The sequence below is a fragment of the Anolis sagrei genome, chromosome 4, assembly GCF_037176765.1.
Source record: "Anolis sagrei isolate rAnoSag1 chromosome 4, rAnoSag1.mat, whole genome shotgun sequence".
In the NCBI taxonomy this organism is placed as follows: Eukaryota; Metazoa; Chordata; class Lepidosauria; order Squamata; family Dactyloidae; genus Anolis; species Anolis sagrei.
Window position 1 is genome coordinate 218538593 of NC_090024.1, and position 21815 is coordinate 218560407.

A 21815-nucleotide genomic window follows, 5' to 3' on the forward strand; every position below is an offset into this window, starting at 1 on the left:
ACCACATCTCACCATCATCTCTAACTTGCCCAATGACTGCTGGATGAGATGCTTGTCTTCCCCCTTCAATGCTGGTGGCTCACCAAACTACAACTCCCAGGATCCCACAGCATTGAAGTATAGCCCTTAAAGTGGCTCTCAGTCTGTGACAAGCATAAGCTCATGTTCCTTGAGAGAAAAGCAAGATCTTATATGGGAGTGAACCTCCAGGTCCGTTAGATGTTTCTCAGCCATTCTGCACATGTATCTCCAGCTCATCCCGTTTGGATATCAGCCAGAACGTCAACGACTTAAATCAAGAAATAGTTTTCTAAGATCTACAGAGACACTCGCTGGAACACCTCAGCAAGCGAGAGTCCAAAAGTGGCAGGCTCAAACCCAGAACCTCAATCAATGGCTGATACCAAATGAGACTCCCTCCTAGGCACACAGAAGACTGGGCAACTTCGAAGGCGCTGAACAGACTACGCTCTGGCACCACGAGATGCAGAGCCAACCTTAAGAAATGGGGCTACAAAGTGGAATCCTCGACATGCGAGTGTGGAGAGGAGCAAACCACTGACCACCTGCTGCAATGCACCCTGAGCCCTGCCACATGCACAATGGAGGACCTTCTTGCGGCAACACCAGAGGCACTCCAAGTGGCCAGCTACTGGTCAAAAGACATTGAATCAACTACCAAGCTTGCAAACTTTGTGTTTTGTTTGTGCTTGTTTAAAAATGCAATGCAACTATCTGACAAGATAAATAAATAAGCCATTCTGCACGAGGCAGCCCAGGTTCATGCCAGGGCACAGCAACAAAAAAAAAAAAAAAACGCTCTGCGCAGGCGCAATAAGGAGGGCCTCGCGAGCGAGCGAGGGAGGGCGGGAGGGTGACTGACTCAGCAACCGCCTCAGCGCGAGCCCCACGCTCCTCCTCAACGCCCCCCTCCTCGCCAGCCGAGCTGCGCCTGCGCACTGGAGGCCGCCCGGGAAGCTTGCGCGAGCCGCGGTGGGCGGGGCCGAGTGACGCAAGTACGGCGGCTGTGGAGTTCGGCCGGCTTGCGAGTCTCGGCGAAGCTTCACCGAAGTCTCCTCAGGGATGGAGTACATCGACCGGTCCGCCGGGTTCTTAACGCCCTACGTGGGGAGTAGCGGCAGGCTACGGCGGATGATGCCCTGGGTGCTGCTGGGCCTCACGATGAGCGGATCCCTCCTGAAGGAATGGGCGCCGCTGCCGGAGACCTACATGAGCAACAAGCGCAACCTGCTCAACATGTGAGGGGCTTGGGGGCGGGGCCTCGGGTGTGGGGGCGGGGCAAGGGCAAGTGATTGACAGGCTTGAGAAGCTGATAGCTCCAGAGTTAGAGAAGATACCATTCAGTCTGGGGTGGGGTTGCGGAGGGGGAAAGGGGAGGAAAGGGGGCAGAAGACAGTTCCACCTTGTCTCCTGTCCTATTCTAATAATATAATACAATATATTGTATATACATATAATATTTATTATTTATTTATTATTTGGTTTACTTTTACCCCGCCCTTCTCACCCCGAAGGGGACTCAGGGCGGCTTACACATCCAAGGCACAATTCGATGCCCGTAACATACAACAGCAATAAAACAGAATAACGCAAATTAGCAAACAACAACAATACATTACATCTATACCCGCTAAAACCAATAAAATTTCATACAAACCGGTACAAACCAATTACTCCTTATTGCCGTTCAATGTTCGCTATCTCATAGTTCAGAGTTTCCTTCCACATTTATGTATAATATTATAATATGTATAATATTATAATGTAATGCAATATAATACCAATAATAATAATATCTTATATAAATAAAAATGTAATGTTCGTTTGTGGGATTTAACATAACTCAAAAAACACTGGACAAATTGACACCAAATTTGGAAACAAGACACCTATCAGGCCAACAAGTGACCATCACTCATAAAAACACTGAATAACACTACAGAATAGATTTTAAAAGCCAAAAAATCAATACATTACAATGCATGCACAAAACCACACACATATATGTACGCAAACACACATATATACACATATACACAAATATATATACACACAAAGCATGTATACACAGACTGGGCCATAGGAACGTGTGGCAGGGGACAGCTAGTAGTTATATATTTATATTACAATGTAATGTTCGCTTGTGGGAGTAACATAACTCAAAAAACACTGGACGAATTGACACCAAATTTGGAAACAAGACACCTATCAGGCCAACAAGTGACCATCACTCATAAAAACACCGAAAAACACAACAGAATCGATTTTAAAAGCCAAAAAATAAATACATTACAATGCATGCACAAAACCACACACATATATGTACACAAACACACATATGTACACATATGCACAAATATATACACACACAAAGCATGTATGTGGCAGGGGACAGCTAGTAATTATATATTTATATTTTATGTAATATTATTAATAATATTACAATATAATGGTATAGCACAATATAGTAATATCTAATACTGATATTGTACTATGCCAGTAATATAATATATATATTTTGTGTGTGTGTGTGTGTGTATATATATATATCTTGTAAGCCACTCTGAGTCCCCTTTGGGGTGGAAGGGCGGCATATAAATGTCGTAAATAAATAAATAAAATGGACAGGGAATTTCTATTTCTTTTTGGAAGAGGGTGGGGATGCCATTGATGCCAATAAGGCTCTTGCTCCCCTTCTTTGAGAAGGATCAAGCATCCTCTCTCCATTGAACCTTAAAGTAGATCCTCCTTCATGTAAAGCGTGCATCTACACTGGACATGGGCAAATTTGGGCCTTCCCTCCAGGTGTTTTGGACTCCAACTCCCACAATTCCTAACAGCCAATCTGTTTGGAATTTTGGGAGTTGGAGTCCAAAACACCTGGAGGGAAGGCCCAAGTTTGCCCATGCCTGCTCTACACTGTAGAATTAATCCAGTTTGCCTGCACTTTTAACAGCTATGGCTCAATGGTAAGGAATTCTGAGATGTGTAGTTCAGCAGGAAAGGTTAAGGATCTTGTAAAACTATAACTCTCGGGATTTCCTAGCATAATAACATTATAACATAATAGTGCTGGTATAATATTAATAATATTGTAATATAATATATTGCATATACTCCAACTTATGATATGGTACAGTAGATTATATAATAGATGGTAGTGTTTATATATTGTATTATAATAATATAGTACTATATAATAATAGATAATAATATGATATTTGTATATTATATATTACATATAGTGTTTCTCACGGCATTGAATGTTTGCCAATATCTGTTAACTGCCCTGAGTCCCTTTGGCGAGATAGGGCGGAATATAAAAATGTATTATTATTGTTATTATTATTATTTCAAGTGGTGTCAAATGGCATCAATACTTTAAAAATGTATTTTAATATTATAATATCCTGCAATACACATATACAAACATGTACACATACACATACATAGGTAACCCACCAGCCACGTTGCAGCTACCCCTCATCCCACCCATAGTGCACCCACCACCTTGGCTTCCATCACTAATCCTCGTAGAGTTTATGCTCATTTTATTTACCCCTTTGTAATTTTAAGTCAATAGATTCCTCTTGTTTTGATTTCTTTAGTTCTCCCATCAGACATGCTATAGCCACACACACCGGCTAAAGGAAATTTTATGCACAGGGTTTTGAAGTATTTTGTGTATGAAAAAAAGTTTCAGCACAATGAACTATCAGAAAGGAAAGCTGTCACTTTCTTATCTCTCTGCGTTGACAATTTTGGATTTTGGGGTTACGGATAAGAGGTTCTCCACAAGTTGAGTATTTCTTATCCCAAATGCTTGGGGTCAGAAGTGTTTTGGGTTTTGGACTATTTGCATATGTATTTATAATGACGTAAATTGGATATGAGGTCCAAATCTATAAACATGGAATTCAGCCATTAGAAAGTAAAAGTGTCACTCATCTCAGCCACTCATATGGATAGTTTTGGAGCATTTGGGATTTCTAGATGAGGAATATTCAACCTGTACAGTAAAATGACAGTTCTTAAATATATCAGGAATCCCAAAGCAGCCTGAAGAAACCAGTTGTTTTACATACATAACACAAATATTAACACTCATAACTTCTTTTCAATAATGAATTTTTTCCTGAGTCCATGTCTTTATGAAACTGGGTCCATTCTGCTCAGTTTTATTTACAATGAATAGCAGTGACTCTGCAGAATTTCAGTCAGGGCTCTTTTCCCAACCTGAAAACTGCAATACAGCCAAGCTGTGTTTTTATATACAAATTATATGCTTTACATTAAGGTATAGCTTCATCCCTAATTCAGGAGCATTAGTGCTTAATAGTTGGAGCCTCATATTATGCTACTCTTAACCTAGATGGAAATTCAGTCCTATTTGATCCTAATTATCTTTTGGCTTGGCTAAAACTAAGTATATTTGTCAGTACAGGCAGTCCCCAAGTTACAAACAAGATAGGTTCTGTAGTTTTGCTCTCAAGTTAGATCTATATGTAAGTTAAAACAGGCACATTTTAAAGTATTATTCTAGATATATGTGTGTTCGTGTGTTTCAGATAGCATAGGGAAGGGTTAACATCCTTATATGTGTTTTGCTGTCAGATGATTTAACCTCACTTTGGATTTTGAAAAATGTGTCTTGTTATGGAAACAAGGATTGGTAAGAAAGCTTATGTGGATACACATTTTCCCCATGATCTCTTTTTAAGGAGTGAGTTTCCCTTCTGAGGAGTAGATTTCTCTCACTTCCTATTATCTCACCCCCGTTCTTAACTATGAGTTGTTTGTACGTTGAATGTTTATTACTTGTGGAGTACCTGTACATGATTGCTTTTGAAAACTGAAATAAAATCAGATAGTTAGATTTTCAGAGGAGTACCAATAAGAGTACTAGGTATTTGCATAAATTTTGCCATTTTAGAAATTCAGGGATTATCAAATAGGATTAACAGTCTGGATGGAGTTATTTGGTAACATCTGTAGCTACTCTTCTAAATCCTGACGGTATCTGTTCATTTTCTTGCTGGCAGCTATTTTGTCAAGTTCGCTTGGGCCTGGACGCTCTTTCTGCTCCTGCCTTTCATCAGCATTACCAACTACATAGTCACCGGAAATGCTCGGTCCGTGGCTCAGCGTCTCAGCACTCTCCTGGTTGGCACTGCCATCTGGTATGTCTGCACAGGGGTGTTTCTTCATATTGAAGATATGACAGGCGTCTGTTACAGCTCACCATCCCTTGACCTTCTGCAGCGGGAGCATTCTAGCAAAATTCTGTGCCATCAAGCTGGTGGGTTCTGGCATGGCTTCGACATCTCAGGACACTCCTTCCTCCTCTCCTACTGTGCTCTGATGATCATGGAAGAGATAGCTGTGATGCATAGCATGAAAACCTCCAAGGAGCTCAGACTGCGCAGCGTGATCAATGGCTTGTTCCTGGCCTTAAGTTTCTTGACCCTGATCTGGATATGGATGTTTTTAACTACTGCCATATATTTCCATGAGTTTTCTCAAAAGTTGTTTGGCACCTTTGTGGGCATCGCTGCCTGGTATGGAACATACAGATTCTGGTACCTGAAACGTTTGTCTCCTGGACTTCCTCCCCAAAGAACTGCTTTGAGTTCCCAAAAGTATAACCATAGCTTATAGAAACAATTTGTGGCTGAGATTTCCATTTCAAGAATATTCATTATTTAATAAATGAATGTTAAAGCTGTTATTAACAAATATATTTAAAGGGTAGAATAAAAGACCAATATTTTTTTTGCGCTCTAGCAAGAAGCTGAGTTCTAGGTAACTGATAGGCAAGTGCTGTTGTTGAAACACTACTGGTTACAAGATGGGTCATTAACCTTTTTGGCTAGCTTGTCGAAAACACTAATTATCATATAGGTAGTGGAAGCTAAATTGCAATAACATGGGGAAGGGAACTTTTTTATACACTGACAGTAGACTAGCTTATGAAATAAGCTAGTTTCATTCATTAACAATAAAGACCCAATGCTTTTTCTGCTGAGATACTATCAGGGAAAGGGGGAACCAAATTTTCTGGTGAAGGGAGCTTTTCAGCAAAAGGCCTAACTATACTGGCAAGTATGCGAACATTTTGTATCTGCTTATCTCTTCAGTGGGATTTGAGTCAAGATAAAGCTTTTTGGAAAAGTATTTTTAGGCACCGATGTGTCTACCTAAGGAATGGCTGCCAGGTGAGTTAGGACGATTCCAGAAAGGACTTTAATACGCTCCCAATTGGGTCCACACATGCCCACAAAAACGTGTGCGTTTCGGGGGGGGGGGGGGATATTCATATGCCTGGACACAAAAGACCCACACACACACACACACAAAAAGCCTTAAAAAGAAAAAAATAACTTGCCCGGCTGACATTTCCCTGCTGCTGGCCCTTTCCTGGCACTTAGAAATGATGTACCAGGAAAAAAAGGGGGGCAGGATAGGGACGACAGCAGGGGAAAAGGCTTTTCTGGGGATTTTGGAGAGGGGGGTGGGGACTGTCTTGGGTTTTTTGGGCTCTGGGAATCCAAAAATTCCAGGACAGCTGTGTGGATTAGGACCGGATGTTGTGCGATGTGATCCCCAGGCCCAATGCACACAGCGCCCACAGCTAGAAAGACCCAGGTCTTTCCAGCTGTCAGATTACTTCGGCACAAAGCAGGGTTTTCCTGCTTTGTGCTGAAGGAATTAATTTTTATGTATTAACAGCATATACATATAGACATAAAACAGTTCTTCAAACGTTTTGTGGGTTTTTGTATATCAGAAGTTTTCAGTCTTTTATTATTCGGCTATTTCATCACACGGCCACAAGTTGCCTTTCCAAATCATTTTCTTTCAACAAAGTGGCTTGCATCATCTTGTGCTAGAATGTATTTCTTAATCTCATTTAAGTGTGTTGACATGTTTGCAGCAGTATAATGCATCTCACTGTTGCAGCATTGGCAATCCTTGGATTCCCGTGATAGCCTGGCATTGGTGGCAAAGTTACGGCATTTACTTTCTTTATCAATTATCATAATTAGCTGTATTCGGTATTCAGCTGAATTCAGCAGCAGAGCTCTTTGCTCTTTGAATGACCTGATATAAAATGCTTGATTTGTATTGATTTTTATGGCCACACTTTAGCATGGAAAAATCCATAAATAATCTCTCTTTATGTTCCCTTCTCCATGACAAATGACAGTAACTTAAATTCCCATTCACACTTCCACTTTCACTCCCCCATGTTTTGTACTTTACCTATGTGACCTCTGCATGGAAAAAGAAACGTAATCTTATTTAATTCGTTTTAAGGCTTGAGCTTTAACAAATGGTGCTGTTTTATGTATTGTGTCCAGAAACCTATGGTACTTCTGAGCTTCTAGTACGTATAGGAGCCAAAGACACAATAGTAGTTTGCAACTACTATTCTATTTTTAAAAATGGTACTATGGAAGTCTCTCACTCTGCTCCAAAGTTTTCAATAAGTTTGTCTAAAAACTGACATCTTCAGTCCCAAAAGGGATAAGGGTATTTCAGTAACTTGCTCAATATATTGTTATGATTTGAGGCACGGTAACTAGTCTAAATTCAGTTGTTATTTTCAAATAAATCAGTTGAATGTACATAAGTATTGTTCTAGCAAATTCCTATTGATTTAGTGAGGAAACATGATTATATGGATGTTCCTTCCAAAGTGATCCTGTGAATGTATGACATATACACCTATTAAATAGGATTTTTAAGGCCATATTCGTCTCAGCTGTTCTGCTGGCCAAATCATCCAACTTGCTTTTTTAAAGTGACTTGCAGGACAAAGAGTAAGCATTACAGGTAAATTACACATTTTGATAGAATTTGATTTTCAACCCATCCAAAACCCAAATGACTTGCAAGAAAGTGTAAACATTACAGGTACATTATACATTTTGATAAAACACAGCCACGATATTTAGTATTCTCTGGGATTAAGATTTTTTTGTGCAAATATGGCTTTGTGCTAGGAATAGGGCTCGTTCTCATAGCCCAATATTTTCACCTGAAAGCAGTTTAGTGCCATTCTCACCCATGTCTGTGTTCATATACTGGGAACAAAGAACACCCAGGTATTTCACTGGCCCAAATGCCAGCTGTTATGGCAGTAAGGTGAAGTGATGGGCAGTGGGAATCATTACAAGGGCCAAATGAAAAATGGGTTTCTAAAAGTGACCATCCCAGATTGATTATGCATCTGGGAAGATGAAAGTAGAGTCTACTTTCTTTATATGTTTGTAAAATGTCTTGTAGAATCCTCAAATAAAAGGGTTTTAAAAACCTGAATTTTGGACAGTTTTTATGATTGTGGCTATTCTGTCTACAGCCACTTTGACCAGAGGACACACAGTGGCCATAGCCCTTTAGATGCCAAGCTCTCACTTACCTTTTCCTTGTGTGAATTAGGGAGGATCACCCCAAGCAGCCTGTAGGTAGAGAAAATATGCTGAGTGAGGATATTAAGTGCTGATCTTAGGTACTGAATGTATTTCCGTTTGCTGACATCTTGCCTAATGGTATTATAAACAGTAAGCCAATATAGGCTTGCTTCAATATTCATTTTAATATCCATTGTGTGTTGTTTTTTTAAAAGGTTGCATAAACAAAGATGTTATGCATATTCATTTTTATGAATGTTTAATTGTTTTGATTATGTGTATTAAATATTATGAAACTAATTCTGGCATTTTGCTATATCGGATCCATCAACATTGGTTGTCAGCTAAACTATTCTTTGATACTTTATCCTCCAGGCAATACAGGTATCTGGTATATTTGGTATAATATTGCTTCATGCCTGTTATTTTGCCTCATTCTCCGTGATTGAACAAATCCACTTTAATAGCTGCAACAGTATATGCAACCATCTAGCAATTGTCTTTATGTATTACTATCGTCATGTATTATCAGAAACACATTTTGGAGGGGGAATCTCATTTATTGTATTAGCATTTCCTTCCAAGTAAAGTATTACAGGTATATAGATTACACTTTATATGCATTTTGTTCCTGCCAAAATGGCTTCACGTTTGTTGTTTTTAATGGAGAGCAAGTTAGTAGTCCTGCTGAAAGTGGCCATCTACATGACAATTTGGAAATAAAAATTAACTCCATCTAGTGCGTGCACACAGAATTTTAAAGAAAAATAAAGAAACTTTTATTCATACATTGTTTTACTTTAGAGTATCAGTCTTCAAACTGCTTTTCCAAAATAGGATCTGAATCCTGTTATTGAAGTTACATGTGGGTGGCTTGCCTTTGAAATCTAATTAAAAGCTTCTGTTGTTTGACCCTGGTCCATGAAAATTGATTAGAGTTTGCTATTCATTTCTCCAGCTGCTTACTGTTACTGAACAATTTGCACTGAGATCTAGAACATAACCAAAATGTAGGGTATTTTGTATTACTACTTTTTAGTACTATGGGGTTTTGCCTGACTTAAAATTTCTAATCAATACTAGAAATATATGTGTGCGTGTGTGAAAACTATTTTACAGGTAACAAATAAAACTGAGTTCCAATAGTGGGACAGAAATCCTACACCTTTGCATGGATAGAAATTGCAGCTGAACCTAAAGAAATTGCAATTACTTAGAAAGAAGCCTAGTTGACTTCACTAAAATTCATCTGCAAGGGTTTATTCACTATCTTAATAACTGGTAATCTTATAGCAGGAATCCTGCAACATACAGCTGCAGGAAACCTAGCATGGGTAAAGTATGTATATGTGGGAAGGGTACATGCTTCAGTACTGTTTTCTCAATAAAGACAGTGTCTTGGTTTTGGTATAAGCACCTTTTTGTGAATACACAAGCATCTTGTGAACACACAAGCATATGGTGTGGCTCACCCCATATAATACACTGTTGGGAGTTATAGTTTTACTTTAAGCGTGTGCCTTTAATTTGTTTGACAGGCTTCTTCACAGCCATATAAAATACAGATCATCTGCTTTGAACTGGATTATATGGCAGTGTAGACTGATATAATCCAGTTCAAACCAGATAAGTTGGATTATCTGCTTTGATAATCTCGATTATATGGAAGGGGGCCCTGATAATGCCAGTAGCTCATTCGTTTTTATGCTGACAGTGATCAGTTTTCAAGATGTTCCTCTTCTGCCCAATAACTTATTTTGTCTTCTGTATCATAGAACATTAATTCATCTCAAGAATAAAAGGGTCTGCCATCCTCAATAAAGCAAAAGTGCTGGATTTGAAAGGTTTTGTTAATCTTAAAAATTTTTTTCTAGCCCAGTGGTTTTCAACCTATGGGTCCCCAGGTGTTTTGGCCTACAACTCCCAGAAATCCCAGCCAGTTTACCAGCTGTTAGGATTTCTGGGAGTTGAAGTCCAAAACATCTGGGAACCCACAGGTTGAGAACCACTGTCTAGCCAATATCTGGAGTTCTCTCTCTCCCTCTGTTTTAAAGATAGGTGTTTCTGACTGCCATCAAAAACACCTATTGGATGTATAAGGATTCAGATTTGGGAATCCTTGTATATCCATAAAGAAATATCTTGATGGGAGGTAAGTCAGTACATGAAATGCATTTATATTTTATATCTCCAAGACAAGATATTTCAGTTATGGATATATAAGGATTCCCAAATCTGAAAAAAAAAATCAAAATATAGTTCAACTTCTGTCCCAAGCAATAAATATTCAACCTGTATATACAGCAATCATGCACATTATCAGTCTGTGTTTTTATGCCTTTGATTAACTTGGGTTAAATATCAAAGAACCATTACAGCCTTTAGTGTAAGCTATTGAATTTTATTTGGAATGTCACTAAATTTCTGTGCCATCTTTTTCTGGAACTCTGCACCTGTTGTTCCTCCATGAATCTATGCAAAGTTATTTATTCAAGGTTATTCATAACCAGAGTTTATAAAAAGAAGCTCTTAAGTCTCTCCTATATTCAATCACTGCCTTCGCATGTGATTGTAACTTGGTCATTCAATAAAGTCTGCATCCTTTTGAACAAGAAGCAATACTTGAAACAATAATGTAAACAAATTAAACCAATAATGCAAACAACCTTTTAATGTATTTCAAATTTTAGGCTCAGTTTGAAATGTGAGAAGATCGTAATAGATGATTAACAAGAATGAAAACATACACCAGCAAAGACACCTACCTACCTACCATTTCCACTTGAGCCATAGCAGCATGTTCCTTGTAGGTGTGCCACTTAACAGCTGCTTATGTTCTTTTCTGTAAACCAGTAGGGCTAGTTTCACAACGATTTCATTCATTAAAAGCAATATCACTACCAACTTGAACTGACACATGTTTGCTTAGTCCCATTAAATTCAATGGGACTTATTCCCAAATAGAAATGCACATTTGCCTATCTTGGATAGGCTCTACTGAGCTCTATGCTAATCGTCTTCAATGTCACATGTTTACACACACTTAGCTTTTATTCATCAAAAAGTGGTATTCATATTACACTATCTGATGAATAGAGCATTGTGTTAATTTTCATGTGGTAATGTTCATTGGGTCTGACGTTAACTTCACTATTTCTTTTATACTGATCCAACAATAGCATTAAAAACTTCATGGGGTGGTCTTGTAGAGAAGGAGATTGAAGGCAGGTAGGTAGGTCAGGTAGGGGCTTTGTCCCCAATAAATTTTGCCACACACATCCTATGAAATCTTAGTTCATTTCAAATATTTGTATTATTGCAGACAGAAAGCCGCTGAAAATCATTCCCATCTTGGGTCTCTTATATTTGTTGTGCTCCCTTGGTTTTCTGTGGGTGCTTAAACTGTATATCTAAATGTTTTTCTGAAGTGTTAAGTTACTACAGAGCTAGAAATTTGGAAACAAAGGGAAAATTTCAGAGGGGAAAAAATCTTATTTTGGCAGCAACACCCTTTAGTTACCACAAACTGGAAAGGAGAGTTTTACAAGTGGTACAACTTTTAGCTAAATCAGTCTGCACTCTTTCACCAGTTAAAGTAAACAATATAGCTTTGTATCTGCCTTTGAGGCTTATATAACAGGAATTCATATCTTGGAAAAATTGGTGGGGTAGGATCTAAGGCCACAGAGAGTTTCTATAAAAGAAATTAGTAGGCCAGAGGCTTTCTTGTAAATCAGAAATGAAGAGTGTGTGGTTTTCCAAATGCTGTTGGACATTTATGTCCTATAATCCCACTAAAAGAAATGGGGAAAGGAAAAATCCATTGCTCTCAGTCTGTTTTTGGAGTTTCAAGTCCTCCAGTTCTCCTGGCCTTTTGTCCACTTCTGGGCTGGGTTGTGTTTTTCCTTCTCCCCTCCCTCTTCCTTCTCCCAACCTGAGATACTCCGCAGGGGTGGAGGACAGATTAAACTGGTCCGCCCTAGGAGACTGATGGATCCGGATGGATTCCTGAGGAATCTTGGGGCTCTTCCTGCCTTGGAGCCTGGCGATTCCATCGACGCCTTGGTGTCTCTCTATAATGGGGAGATGTCCAGGGCGTTAGATGTGATCTCACCCGAACGCCCCATCTCGTTGCGTTGTGACAGGCCATCTCCCTGGTTCACTGGGGAGCTGACCGTGATGAAGCATGCGAGAAGGGGGCTGGAGCGCAAATGGAGGAAATCTCGGGTCGTGTCTGATCGAGCACGAGCTAAAGCCTCTCTTAAGGCATACTCCGTGGCTATTCGGGTGGCCAGGAAATCATTCACGACCACCCGGATAGCGTCTGCAGCAAATAGATCATCGGAGCTGTTTCGGGTCGTGGGGGAACTCCTCCACCCACCTGTGGTGGAGGAGGTCACTGATGACCCAGCAGCTCGGTGTCGCGATTTCGCACACCACTTTGCAGGCAAAGTCGCCCAGATACGCCTTGAGCTTGACTCCAATTTCATCGCAGTTCCAGAAGAGGTGACGGAGACATCTGCTTGTCCAACCTTGTGGGATTCTTTTAGGCTTGTTCTTCCTGAAACCGTGGAGGAGATTCTTGGGGCTGTGAGAGCGACCACCTCACCCCTAGACCCGTGCCCATCTTGGCTCATTAAATCAGCCAGGGAGGGGCTGGTTGATTGGTTTGTATTGATTATCAACGCATCGTTGGAGCAAGGGATTTTTCCATCTAACTTGAAACAGGCTGTGGTTCGCCCACTCCTCAAGAAGGCTTCCCTTGACTCCACGGTGCTGAGTAACTACAGGCCAATTTCCAACCTCCCTTTTTTGGGTAAGGTGCTGGAGCGGGTGGTCGCCTCCCAGCTCCAGAGCTTCCTAGATGATACCAACTACCTAGATCAGTCACAATCTGGTTTCAGGCCTGGCCATGGCACCGAGACGGCATTGGTCGCCTTGGTGGATGACCTCCGCAGAGAGCTGGACAGGGGGAGTGTGACTCTGTTGGTTCTCTTGGACATCTCAGTGGCTTTCGATACCATCGACCATGGTATCCTTCTGGGTCGTCTCTCTGGGATGGGCCTCGGGGGCGCGGTTCTATCGTGGCTCCGGTCCTTACTAGAGGGTCGAACCCAGATGGTGAAGCTGGGAGACGCCTGCTCGGACCCCTGGCCTTTGACCTGTGGGGTCCCGCAAGGCTCTATTCTGTCGCCCATGCTTTTTAACATCTACATGAAACCGCTGGGAGAGGTCATCCGGAGTTTTGGAGTTGGGTGCCATCTCTATGCGGATGACGCACAACTCTACTACTCCTTTCCACCTAATGCCAAGGATGCCTCCCGGGTGCTGGACGAGTGCCTGGCCACTGTGTCGATCTGGATGAGGAAGAACAAGCTGAAAATCAATCCTGACAAGACAGAGGTCCTCCTGGTCGATCGTAAACCGGATCGGGGTATAGGGTGGCTACCTGTGCTGGACGGGGTTACACTCCCCCTGAAGCCACAGGTCCGCAGTTTGGGTGTCCTCCTGGACTCGTCGCTTACACTTGAGGCTCAGATGTCGGCGGTATCCGGGAGGGCCTTTGCACAATTGAGACTTGTGCGCCAGCTGCGACCGTACCTCGAGAAGGCTGATCTGGCCGGGGTGGTCCATGCCTTGGTCACCTCTAGAATGGATTACTGCAATGCGCTCTACGTGGGGCTACCCTTGAAGACGGCTCGGAAACTCCAACTGGTCCAGCGGGCAGCAGCCAGGATGCTAACTGGGGCTCATTACAGAGAGAGGTCAACCCTTCTGTTTAAGGAGCTCCACTGGCTGCCATTTATTTTCCGAGCCCAATTCAAGGTGCAGGTGCTTACCTACAAAGCCCTGAACGGTTTGGGACCACCCTACCTGCGTGACCGCATCTCCACCTACGAACCCACACGCTCGCTCCGGTCATCTGGGGAGGCCCTGCTCGTGATCCCATCCACGTCGCAAGCGCGCCTGGTGGGGACACGAGACAGGGCCTTTTCTGTGGCGGCCCCCCGACTTTGGAATGCCCTTCCAAAAGATCTTCGCCAGGCCCCTACTTTAGCAGCTTTCAGAAAGAACCTAAAAACTTGGCTGTTCCGATGTGCCTTCTCAGATTAGGAATCCCCACCCAAGTCCTAGAAGCACTTTAGCACAATTAACATTACTGCACACCATACTATTTTATTCCCATGCTCCTCCTACCACTCTAGCACTTTTAACCCTGTACCCCACTGCGCTGGCCGGCCCAGTTTTAAAGTGTCATGATGTATTGTTATTGTCGTTATTGCTTGCTTAACTTATTGATTTGCTATGTTTTCTACTGTTGTGTTGTTTTTACTGTATTGTGTTTTGAGGCTTCGGCCTGTGTAAGCCGCATCGAGTCCTCCGGGAGATGCTAGCGGGGTACAAATAAAGTTAATAATAATAATAATAATAATAATAATATCCCAAGACCATATTTTTTCATCTTCAAGCGTGCCAAAGTTGCCCACCTCTACTGAAAACTGATAGCATGTCTGTTTATTGGAAGTAAAACTGATCAGAGTCAATATGATATAGTGGTTCACATTTTGTACTAAGACGACAGGTTCAAATCCTTGCTCAGCCATAGAAACCTGTTGGGTGATATTCTTGCTGCCTAAGAGGAAGGCACTGACAAACCTTCTCAGAATAAATCTTATTTTAAAAAAAGGCCTGTGAAAGAGTTATTAGAGTTGAGCTGAAGGAACATAATAATGAAATTAAAACTGTAGAGGTAAAGGTAAAGGTCCCCTGACATTAAGCCCAGTCATGTCTGACTCTGGGGTGTGGTGCTCATCTCCATTTCTAAGCCAAAGAGCCGGCGTTGTCCATAGACACCTCCAAGGTCATGTGGCCGGCTGACTGCATGGAGTGCCATTACCTTCCCGCCAGAGCGGTACCTATTGATCTACTCACATTTGCATGTTTTCGAACTGCTAGGTTGGCAGAAGCTAGGGCTGACAGTGGAAGCTCACACCGCTCCCCGGAATCAAACCTATGACTTTTCAGTCAACAAGCTCAGCAGCTCAGTGCTTTAACCCACTGCACCACCGGAGGCTCCAAAACTGTAGAGATCTCTGCTGAAAGTGATGCAGGTGGTATTGAATTTAGACTCTCTTAGCTGTGTGCTGCATTTGCTCTTGAAATCAGGGCCCCAAACTGGACCGTTTTGTACGTGACACCTCTGTATTTAAGATATATGCATTGCAGTTGTTAGGCTTAGAATTTGACCTTTACAAACCATGGAGCTCCCACAGCCTAAGACCAACTTAATTGCTGGTGGTTGGGAAATGTAATTTCCTGCTGGCAGTGAAAGAAGGAATAATTTATATATTCTCTGTGATGATGAAAACAGTGACTTGAAGCAGCTCCCTCTCCTCAAAAAAGGCACCAGGCAAAGGAACAGATTATCACAGAAGATTTCAGACAACAGCTGTTGGTCTTTTCTATTTTAAGGTTGAAGTGAAGGGGAGAAGAGGGGGAAAGTGTTCATTAAAACAATAACAAGTGCAAAAAAAGAGATTCAATTTGGCTCATGTGTAATTGAGGTAGGACTTAGATAATAATGTTGCAGGTGTATTTTAATTAAGGATAGCTTGTTGGGTGCCCCTGATTTCTTTCTGTGGTAAATTTAGAATCTCTCTTGCTTTCTGAACAAATGTCATATCTCTTCAAGGGACAGCTGAACCCCGTAGTTGTGACTTGCTGAGAGGAGGCATGATGTCCATGTAGAAATATGTGAGGGGAAGTCAAAGGGAAGAGGGAGCAAGCTGCCCTGGAGACTAGAGTGCGGAACAATGGCTTCAAGGTACAGGAAAGAAGGTTCCACCTGAACATTAGGAAGAACTTCCTAATGATGAGAGCTGTTTAGGAGTGGAACTCTGCCCCAGAAGCTCCTTTTTGGAGCCTTCTTTGGATGCTTTTAAACAAAGGATGGATGCCCATCTGTCAGGGGTGCTTTGAATGCACTTTTCCTGCTTCTTGGCAGAGGGTTGGACTGGATGGCCCATGAGGTCTCTTCCAATTCTATGATTCTATGGAAGTTTACAGAAGTTGCACCAAAGCCAGGGAAACAAAGATTGGCTGCTCTATGTGTTACAATTATGAACGGAGATTTGGAAACCCAACATTTTGTGTCTGACGTTGACTTATCATTACAAATCCAAAAACAGAAAAAAGGTTGTTGGAAAAAAAATCTGGGGAATAACAGAAGAACTAGGAAGCAAAGAAAATATTAAGCAAGCATAATTAAAAGTGAGCCACAAAAAAAAAAAACATTAAAAAAAGAGATCAAATTGTGAGTTTAATCAAAGCCATAATTCTACTCCCAGAGATTGGACTACTGCTGGTCACTAGATTCCTGGAGATATAGTGCAATTCAGTAACTTTTCTAAACATTACCCATAGTCCAGCAATTGGAGAAACTCTAGTATAACATATACTCTGGTGGATGAATCACTTGTTCCACCTCCTCCCCGTTTTCTCCCAATTTGCATGTTTTCACAATAGTAAAACCTAAAAGGCATGTTGGTTGGCATTTTCCCCTGACTTACTGATGGCCAAAGCTTGAATGAAGATTTGTGAGGAATCCACCTCTGCTTCTGGTAGCTTTCAGAATTACTGCTTTGCCTCAGGAGAAACACCAGAACTTACCTGAAAAAGCTCCAGGTTTTATCTGCATCTAATGAACAACCCTACTTTTCACATCCCCAACGGTGTGATAGAAAGGATGACTAGACACAAAGACTTGTCCTTTGCATCTTTTGCAAGAGAACCTTCCAGTTCATCTTATGTAAGAAATGCCTTCTCTTGCAAATCCTATTCTAAACAAATGCAGCACTTGACCACCTGGTCTTTGAGCAACAGTAGAAGAGATGGATGCTTTTACTCTCTTCCTTAGCGAACCCTGAAGGGCTGCACTCTGCCATACTTCTGATTAGCTATATCCAGTTTTGTAAACAGAACAAGAATTGTGTTGGATCTAACCAGAGGTCAATCTAGTCCAGTATCTTGTTTTCTGCAGTGTCCTACGAGAAAGGCACAAACAGGACATGAGAGGAACAGCAGTTTCATTGTATTTTTCTTTAGCAACAGGTGTTCAGAGGCATGTTTGTAATTCTAGAGGCAGTATACAGCCATTATGAGAAGTAGCCACTGATCTTCAATGACAAGGATGACTGACTATCCCTCCTATCATTGACATGTAACTGGAACCTTCACCTAGTGGAGTTTCATCTGCTATAATAGTCACAAGAACACCTCAGCAAGCGAGAGTCCAAAAGTGGCAGGCACAAACTTGGAATCTCAAGCCATGGCTGATAACAAATGAGAGACTCCCCCCTGGTACACAGAAGACTGGTCGACTTGGAAGGTGCTGAACAGACTGCACACCATGAGATGCAGAGCCAGGCTTAAGAAGTGGGGCCACAAAGTGGTGTCCTCGACATGTGAGTGTGGAGAAGAGCAAACCACAGACCACCTATTACAATGCAGTCTGAGCCCTGCCACATGCACAAAAAAGGACCTCCTTATAGCAACACTAGAGGCACTCCAAGTGGCTGGCTACTGGTCAAAGGACATTTAATAATATGCCAAGTTTTTAAATGTTGTGTTTTTTAAATACATTACAACTGTGCCCTCGGTTCACTTCTGACATGATAAATAAATAAATCTGCCATAATAGAAAGGTAGTAAATTCCCAGTAATTGTGGATTGAGAACCTACTCCAGCAAATTGTGTTGATGAAACTTGTATTTGTGAAAGCAAACCATGGTGATCTGAGAAATTACTGACTATTGAATTCCTGTAATACCAGCAGACTTTAGGAACATTATGTTTTTGGACTAGAATGTGCGATTTGGAGAGTTGTAGTCCAAAAAGAAACCGTTCCAACCTTAGCTATTGCAGTACTGAACAACAGTGTTAATAAAACTTATAGGAGATACAATTGACTGTCACCTAACTTTTTTTGGTAGGCCAAATGAAAGTCAATCTGGAGAACTTGGATAACTTGAAGACCATAAAAACAGTCTTGAAGGCCATATGTTTTCTAGAATGAGACATTCCATTGCATCTAAGAATCCTATCTTTAGGTGGATGTCTCAATCTTTACGACCTAATATATGGTGGCCAGATATGAGTAGCTTGAAGAGGAGAGGAACCATGCTGCATGTACTCAGAATCACCTTGAATTTTTCAATTTCTTCCTAAACAGGAACCAGAATGCTTCCAGATTAAGAGTTCCTGGTGTTACTAGGTAAAAGACTTGGTACATCTATTCCATATTAATAGATTATTGAGAGGAAAGAAAGTAGGGAGAAGTTTGTTACAAGTTGAAGGCATATGTGCCTTAACTTCTTATGAAATTCTTTGAATGAGACCAGGCAACTGAATAAGAATATCGCTCTCCAGAAGCACTCTTGGTCATGGCTTACAGCTCAAGAGATGAACACCCAGACTGTGTTTAAACAGGAGAGAAAGGCACATAAGCACACACATACACAACATACTTTGAAAATGAGTCGACTGGAGCTGAAAACATTTCAAAATGTAAAGCCATTTCTCCTCCCATATGGTTTATTTAGCTTCTTGGAGGTGTTTTTTTTTTAAGCATGAGTAGCAGTGGTGCTTGTCATTCTTTCCAACATGCAAAAGGCACAAGAAAGTGAGAAATGTGATTTTTCTGTGCAAAGTGTTCCTAAGAAAAAATACACAGAAAAAAAGTGATTGGGGGGAAAAAAACTCCCCAAGGAGAAAACGGAAAAACAAAACAAAAGTCCTTTTGACTTGGCTTGAACGCATGGAAACAGTCACATTCTTAGAGTCCAGAAAGGCTCCGTTGGTGAATGATGCTTGGCAAATTTGTGAACGAAGCTAGAGGCAAACTCCTCATTAGGACAGAAATTCATCTGTGAACTTAAGGATTACAATCAGAAAAAAACTCCACTGGCCGTTAGCAGTTAAGATAGCAATTAAAAAATTAAAAAAATTGAAGTAGAAAGTGGATACATTCTAAGCGCAGGTTAATAAAAATACTGGATCCAATGGAAATGATGATACAAAGGGAGAGACACATTCACAAATAACTCATTTCCACCTTAAGCTTCACAAAGTTCTGCAATCATGTCCTTTCTATTTCTGTTTGCTTACTTTTAAACACCTTTTCTCATCATCACAACACCACAATAGCTCCTAGGAGAGGAAAAAAGTCCCTGTTACTTGCACTTGTGAAAAAAATGTGCTATGTGGTCAACAAACATTTGGGAGAAAATAATATAAAGATACAGAAGAGAACCCCATGTTTCAATTTTGTGTTGCAGGGGTTTCCATACCTTTTCCGATGGCATTTGCTTGTGCTAAAGGGCAGTTTTATTCTACAGTGGTTTGTGCACAGGAGTAAACACATCCACTGTTGACAGTTTTATAATATGTAAATCTAAAAAAAGGCATTGTACAAGTTGAATAATTTTTGTTGTTGTTGACAACTCGCTTCCTTGCGGTATAAGTTTTCTACTTCTAGACTATGGAATGTTACATTAACAGTATAGTTATTCATATTGGTTTCAAATTTCATTACGGTTACTGAAGATTCATCATGGTTTCACACAGCACAGAGACACCAAACTAAACATCAGTACAGCCAGCATTAGATGTATTTTTTCTTTAGATACCAATAAGCAAAATACCCCATCCCTCCTAGAGATCCCATGAGGAAGGAGGCTCCAAAAAAGGATGGAGGTTTCCGTTTGACTAGCCTGAAGGCGTTGGGTACCACTGCCGAGAGGAGGGTGGTGTGTATGTCTCCCAAAACTTTCCTGAAAGCAAAGCGTTTTTGTATCCTTTCAAAGAAGTTCTGTAGGTTGGGTCTGCTGCCATCTTCCCAGTATTTCTTAGAGAGTCCTAGAAACTTGAGGCGGTGCAGTGTGGCTCCCAGCAAGACATCAGCCAAGGTGAATGCACATCCACAAAGCCAGAGCTCACACTTCTGCCCTGGAGGACAAAGCCAAAATGAAAACAATATTATATCCCATTTGGCAACTAATACAAAATTCCCACTCCATCTTTAGCTTCTGTTTCGCCTAGATTGAATAAGTTTCTAATAATAGGAAAATGGTGGCAACTTGGTCACCGTAGAATTAGTGCAATTTAACAGCACTTTAACTTCCATCAATCAAGACTAGAGAATAATAGGAGTTGTAGTTTTCAAGCTGTTTTGTCTTCTGTTCCAAATAATACTGATGTCCCACCAAACTGCAACTCCCATGATGCCCTAGTATTAATTCATGGCAGTTAAAGTGGTGCATTAATCCTACAGTGTAGATCTACCAGATCAGTGGCTCTCAACCTTCCTAATGCCGTGACCCCTTAATACAATTCTTCATGTTGTGGTGAGTCCCACCATAAAATTATTTTTGTTGGTACTTCATAACTAGAATTTTGCTACTGTTAGGAGTCATAATGAAAATATCTCATATGCAGGATCTACAACTCAAACTTCAAGGCCAATGCCCATCAAACCCTTCCAGTATTTTCTCTTGGTCATGGGAGTTCTGTTTGCTAAATTTGGTTCAATTCCATTGTTGGTGGAGTTTAGAAGGCAGTTTGATTGGAAGTAAACTATACATCCTAGCAACTACAACTCCCAAATGTCAAAATCAGTAAGCCTCCCCCAATCCCACCAGTATTCAAATTTGGGCATATTGGGTATTTGTGCAAAATTTGGTCCAGCGAATGAAAATCGTTCACCTATATCCAGAGAGTACTGTGGACTCAATCAACAATGGATCTGGACCAAACTTGACATGAATATTTAATACACCCAAATGTGAACACTGCTGAAGTTTGGGGGGAAATAGATCTTGACATTTGGGAGTTGTATTTGCTAGGATTTATAGTTCACCTACAATCAAAGATCATTCTGAACCCCACCAACGATAGAATTGGGCCAAACTTCCCACAGAGAACCCCTGTGACCAACAGAAAATCTTGTGTTTTCTAATGGTCTTTAGTGACCTCTGTGACATCCCCTCATGATCCCCCCAGGGGTCCCATCCCCCAAGTTGAGAAACATTGTACTAGATGCAACCCAAATCATATTGTCCACCAAATCTGACCCAAATCACGACCAATAGCACTCTGAATCTTGCAATATGGTAACCAGCAACCCAGGCTTAGACTTATTGATATATTGTGCTATCATATTTTATGATAGTTAGATTGAAATTAAAATTGGCCAGTCTATCAATGAACCATACATATTTTGTAATGTGTTACAGGAAAATAGCATTAGCTGACACCAGCATAAAAATAAAAAGATACGGCAGAGCTTCATTTTCCTGCTGCTCAGTCCTTCCCCTTCTGATC

The 21815-nt window shown here is 41.0% G+C and overlaps 2 protein-coding genes across 2 annotated transcripts in view; one reads left to right on the top strand and one right to left on the bottom strand.

Annotated features, from left to right (window-relative positions):
- The first annotated feature begins 997 nt into the window (after window positions 1-997).
- Window positions 998-8735, top strand: FITM2 (fat storage inducing transmembrane protein 2). The gene is made up of 2 exons (XM_060772181.2): window positions 998-1259; window positions 5064-8735. The coding sequence occupies exons 1-2, from the start codon at window positions 1084-1086 to the stop codon at window positions 5677-5679; spliced, it is 792 nt and encodes a 263-aa protein (XP_060628164.2). The 5' UTR covers window positions 998-1083; the 3' UTR covers window positions 5680-8735.
- A 10275-nt stretch (window positions 8736-19010) lies between these two features.
- Window positions 19011-21815, bottom strand: part of GDAP1L1 (ganglioside induced differentiation associated protein 1 like 1) — a 56730-nt gene continuing 53925 nt past the window's right edge. The window contains exon 6 of the mRNA XM_060772180.2: window positions 19011-20441. Coding sequence (XP_060628163.2) covers window positions 20098-20441 — 344 coding nt within the window. The 3' untranslated portion in view covers window positions 19011-20097. The remainder of the gene's footprint in view (window positions 20442-21815) is intronic.

Bases quoted from the DNA above. Each gene is read 5' to 3' on its own strand.
- FITM2 (XM_060772181.2), top strand. From the start codon at position 1,084: ATGGAGTACATCGACCGGTCCGCCGGGTTCTTAACGCCCTACGTGGGG. The intron at 1,260-5,063 runs GTGAGGGGCTTG...TCTTGCTGGCAG, and splicing joins AAGCGCAACCTGCTCAACAT to CTATTTTGTCAAGTTCGCTT.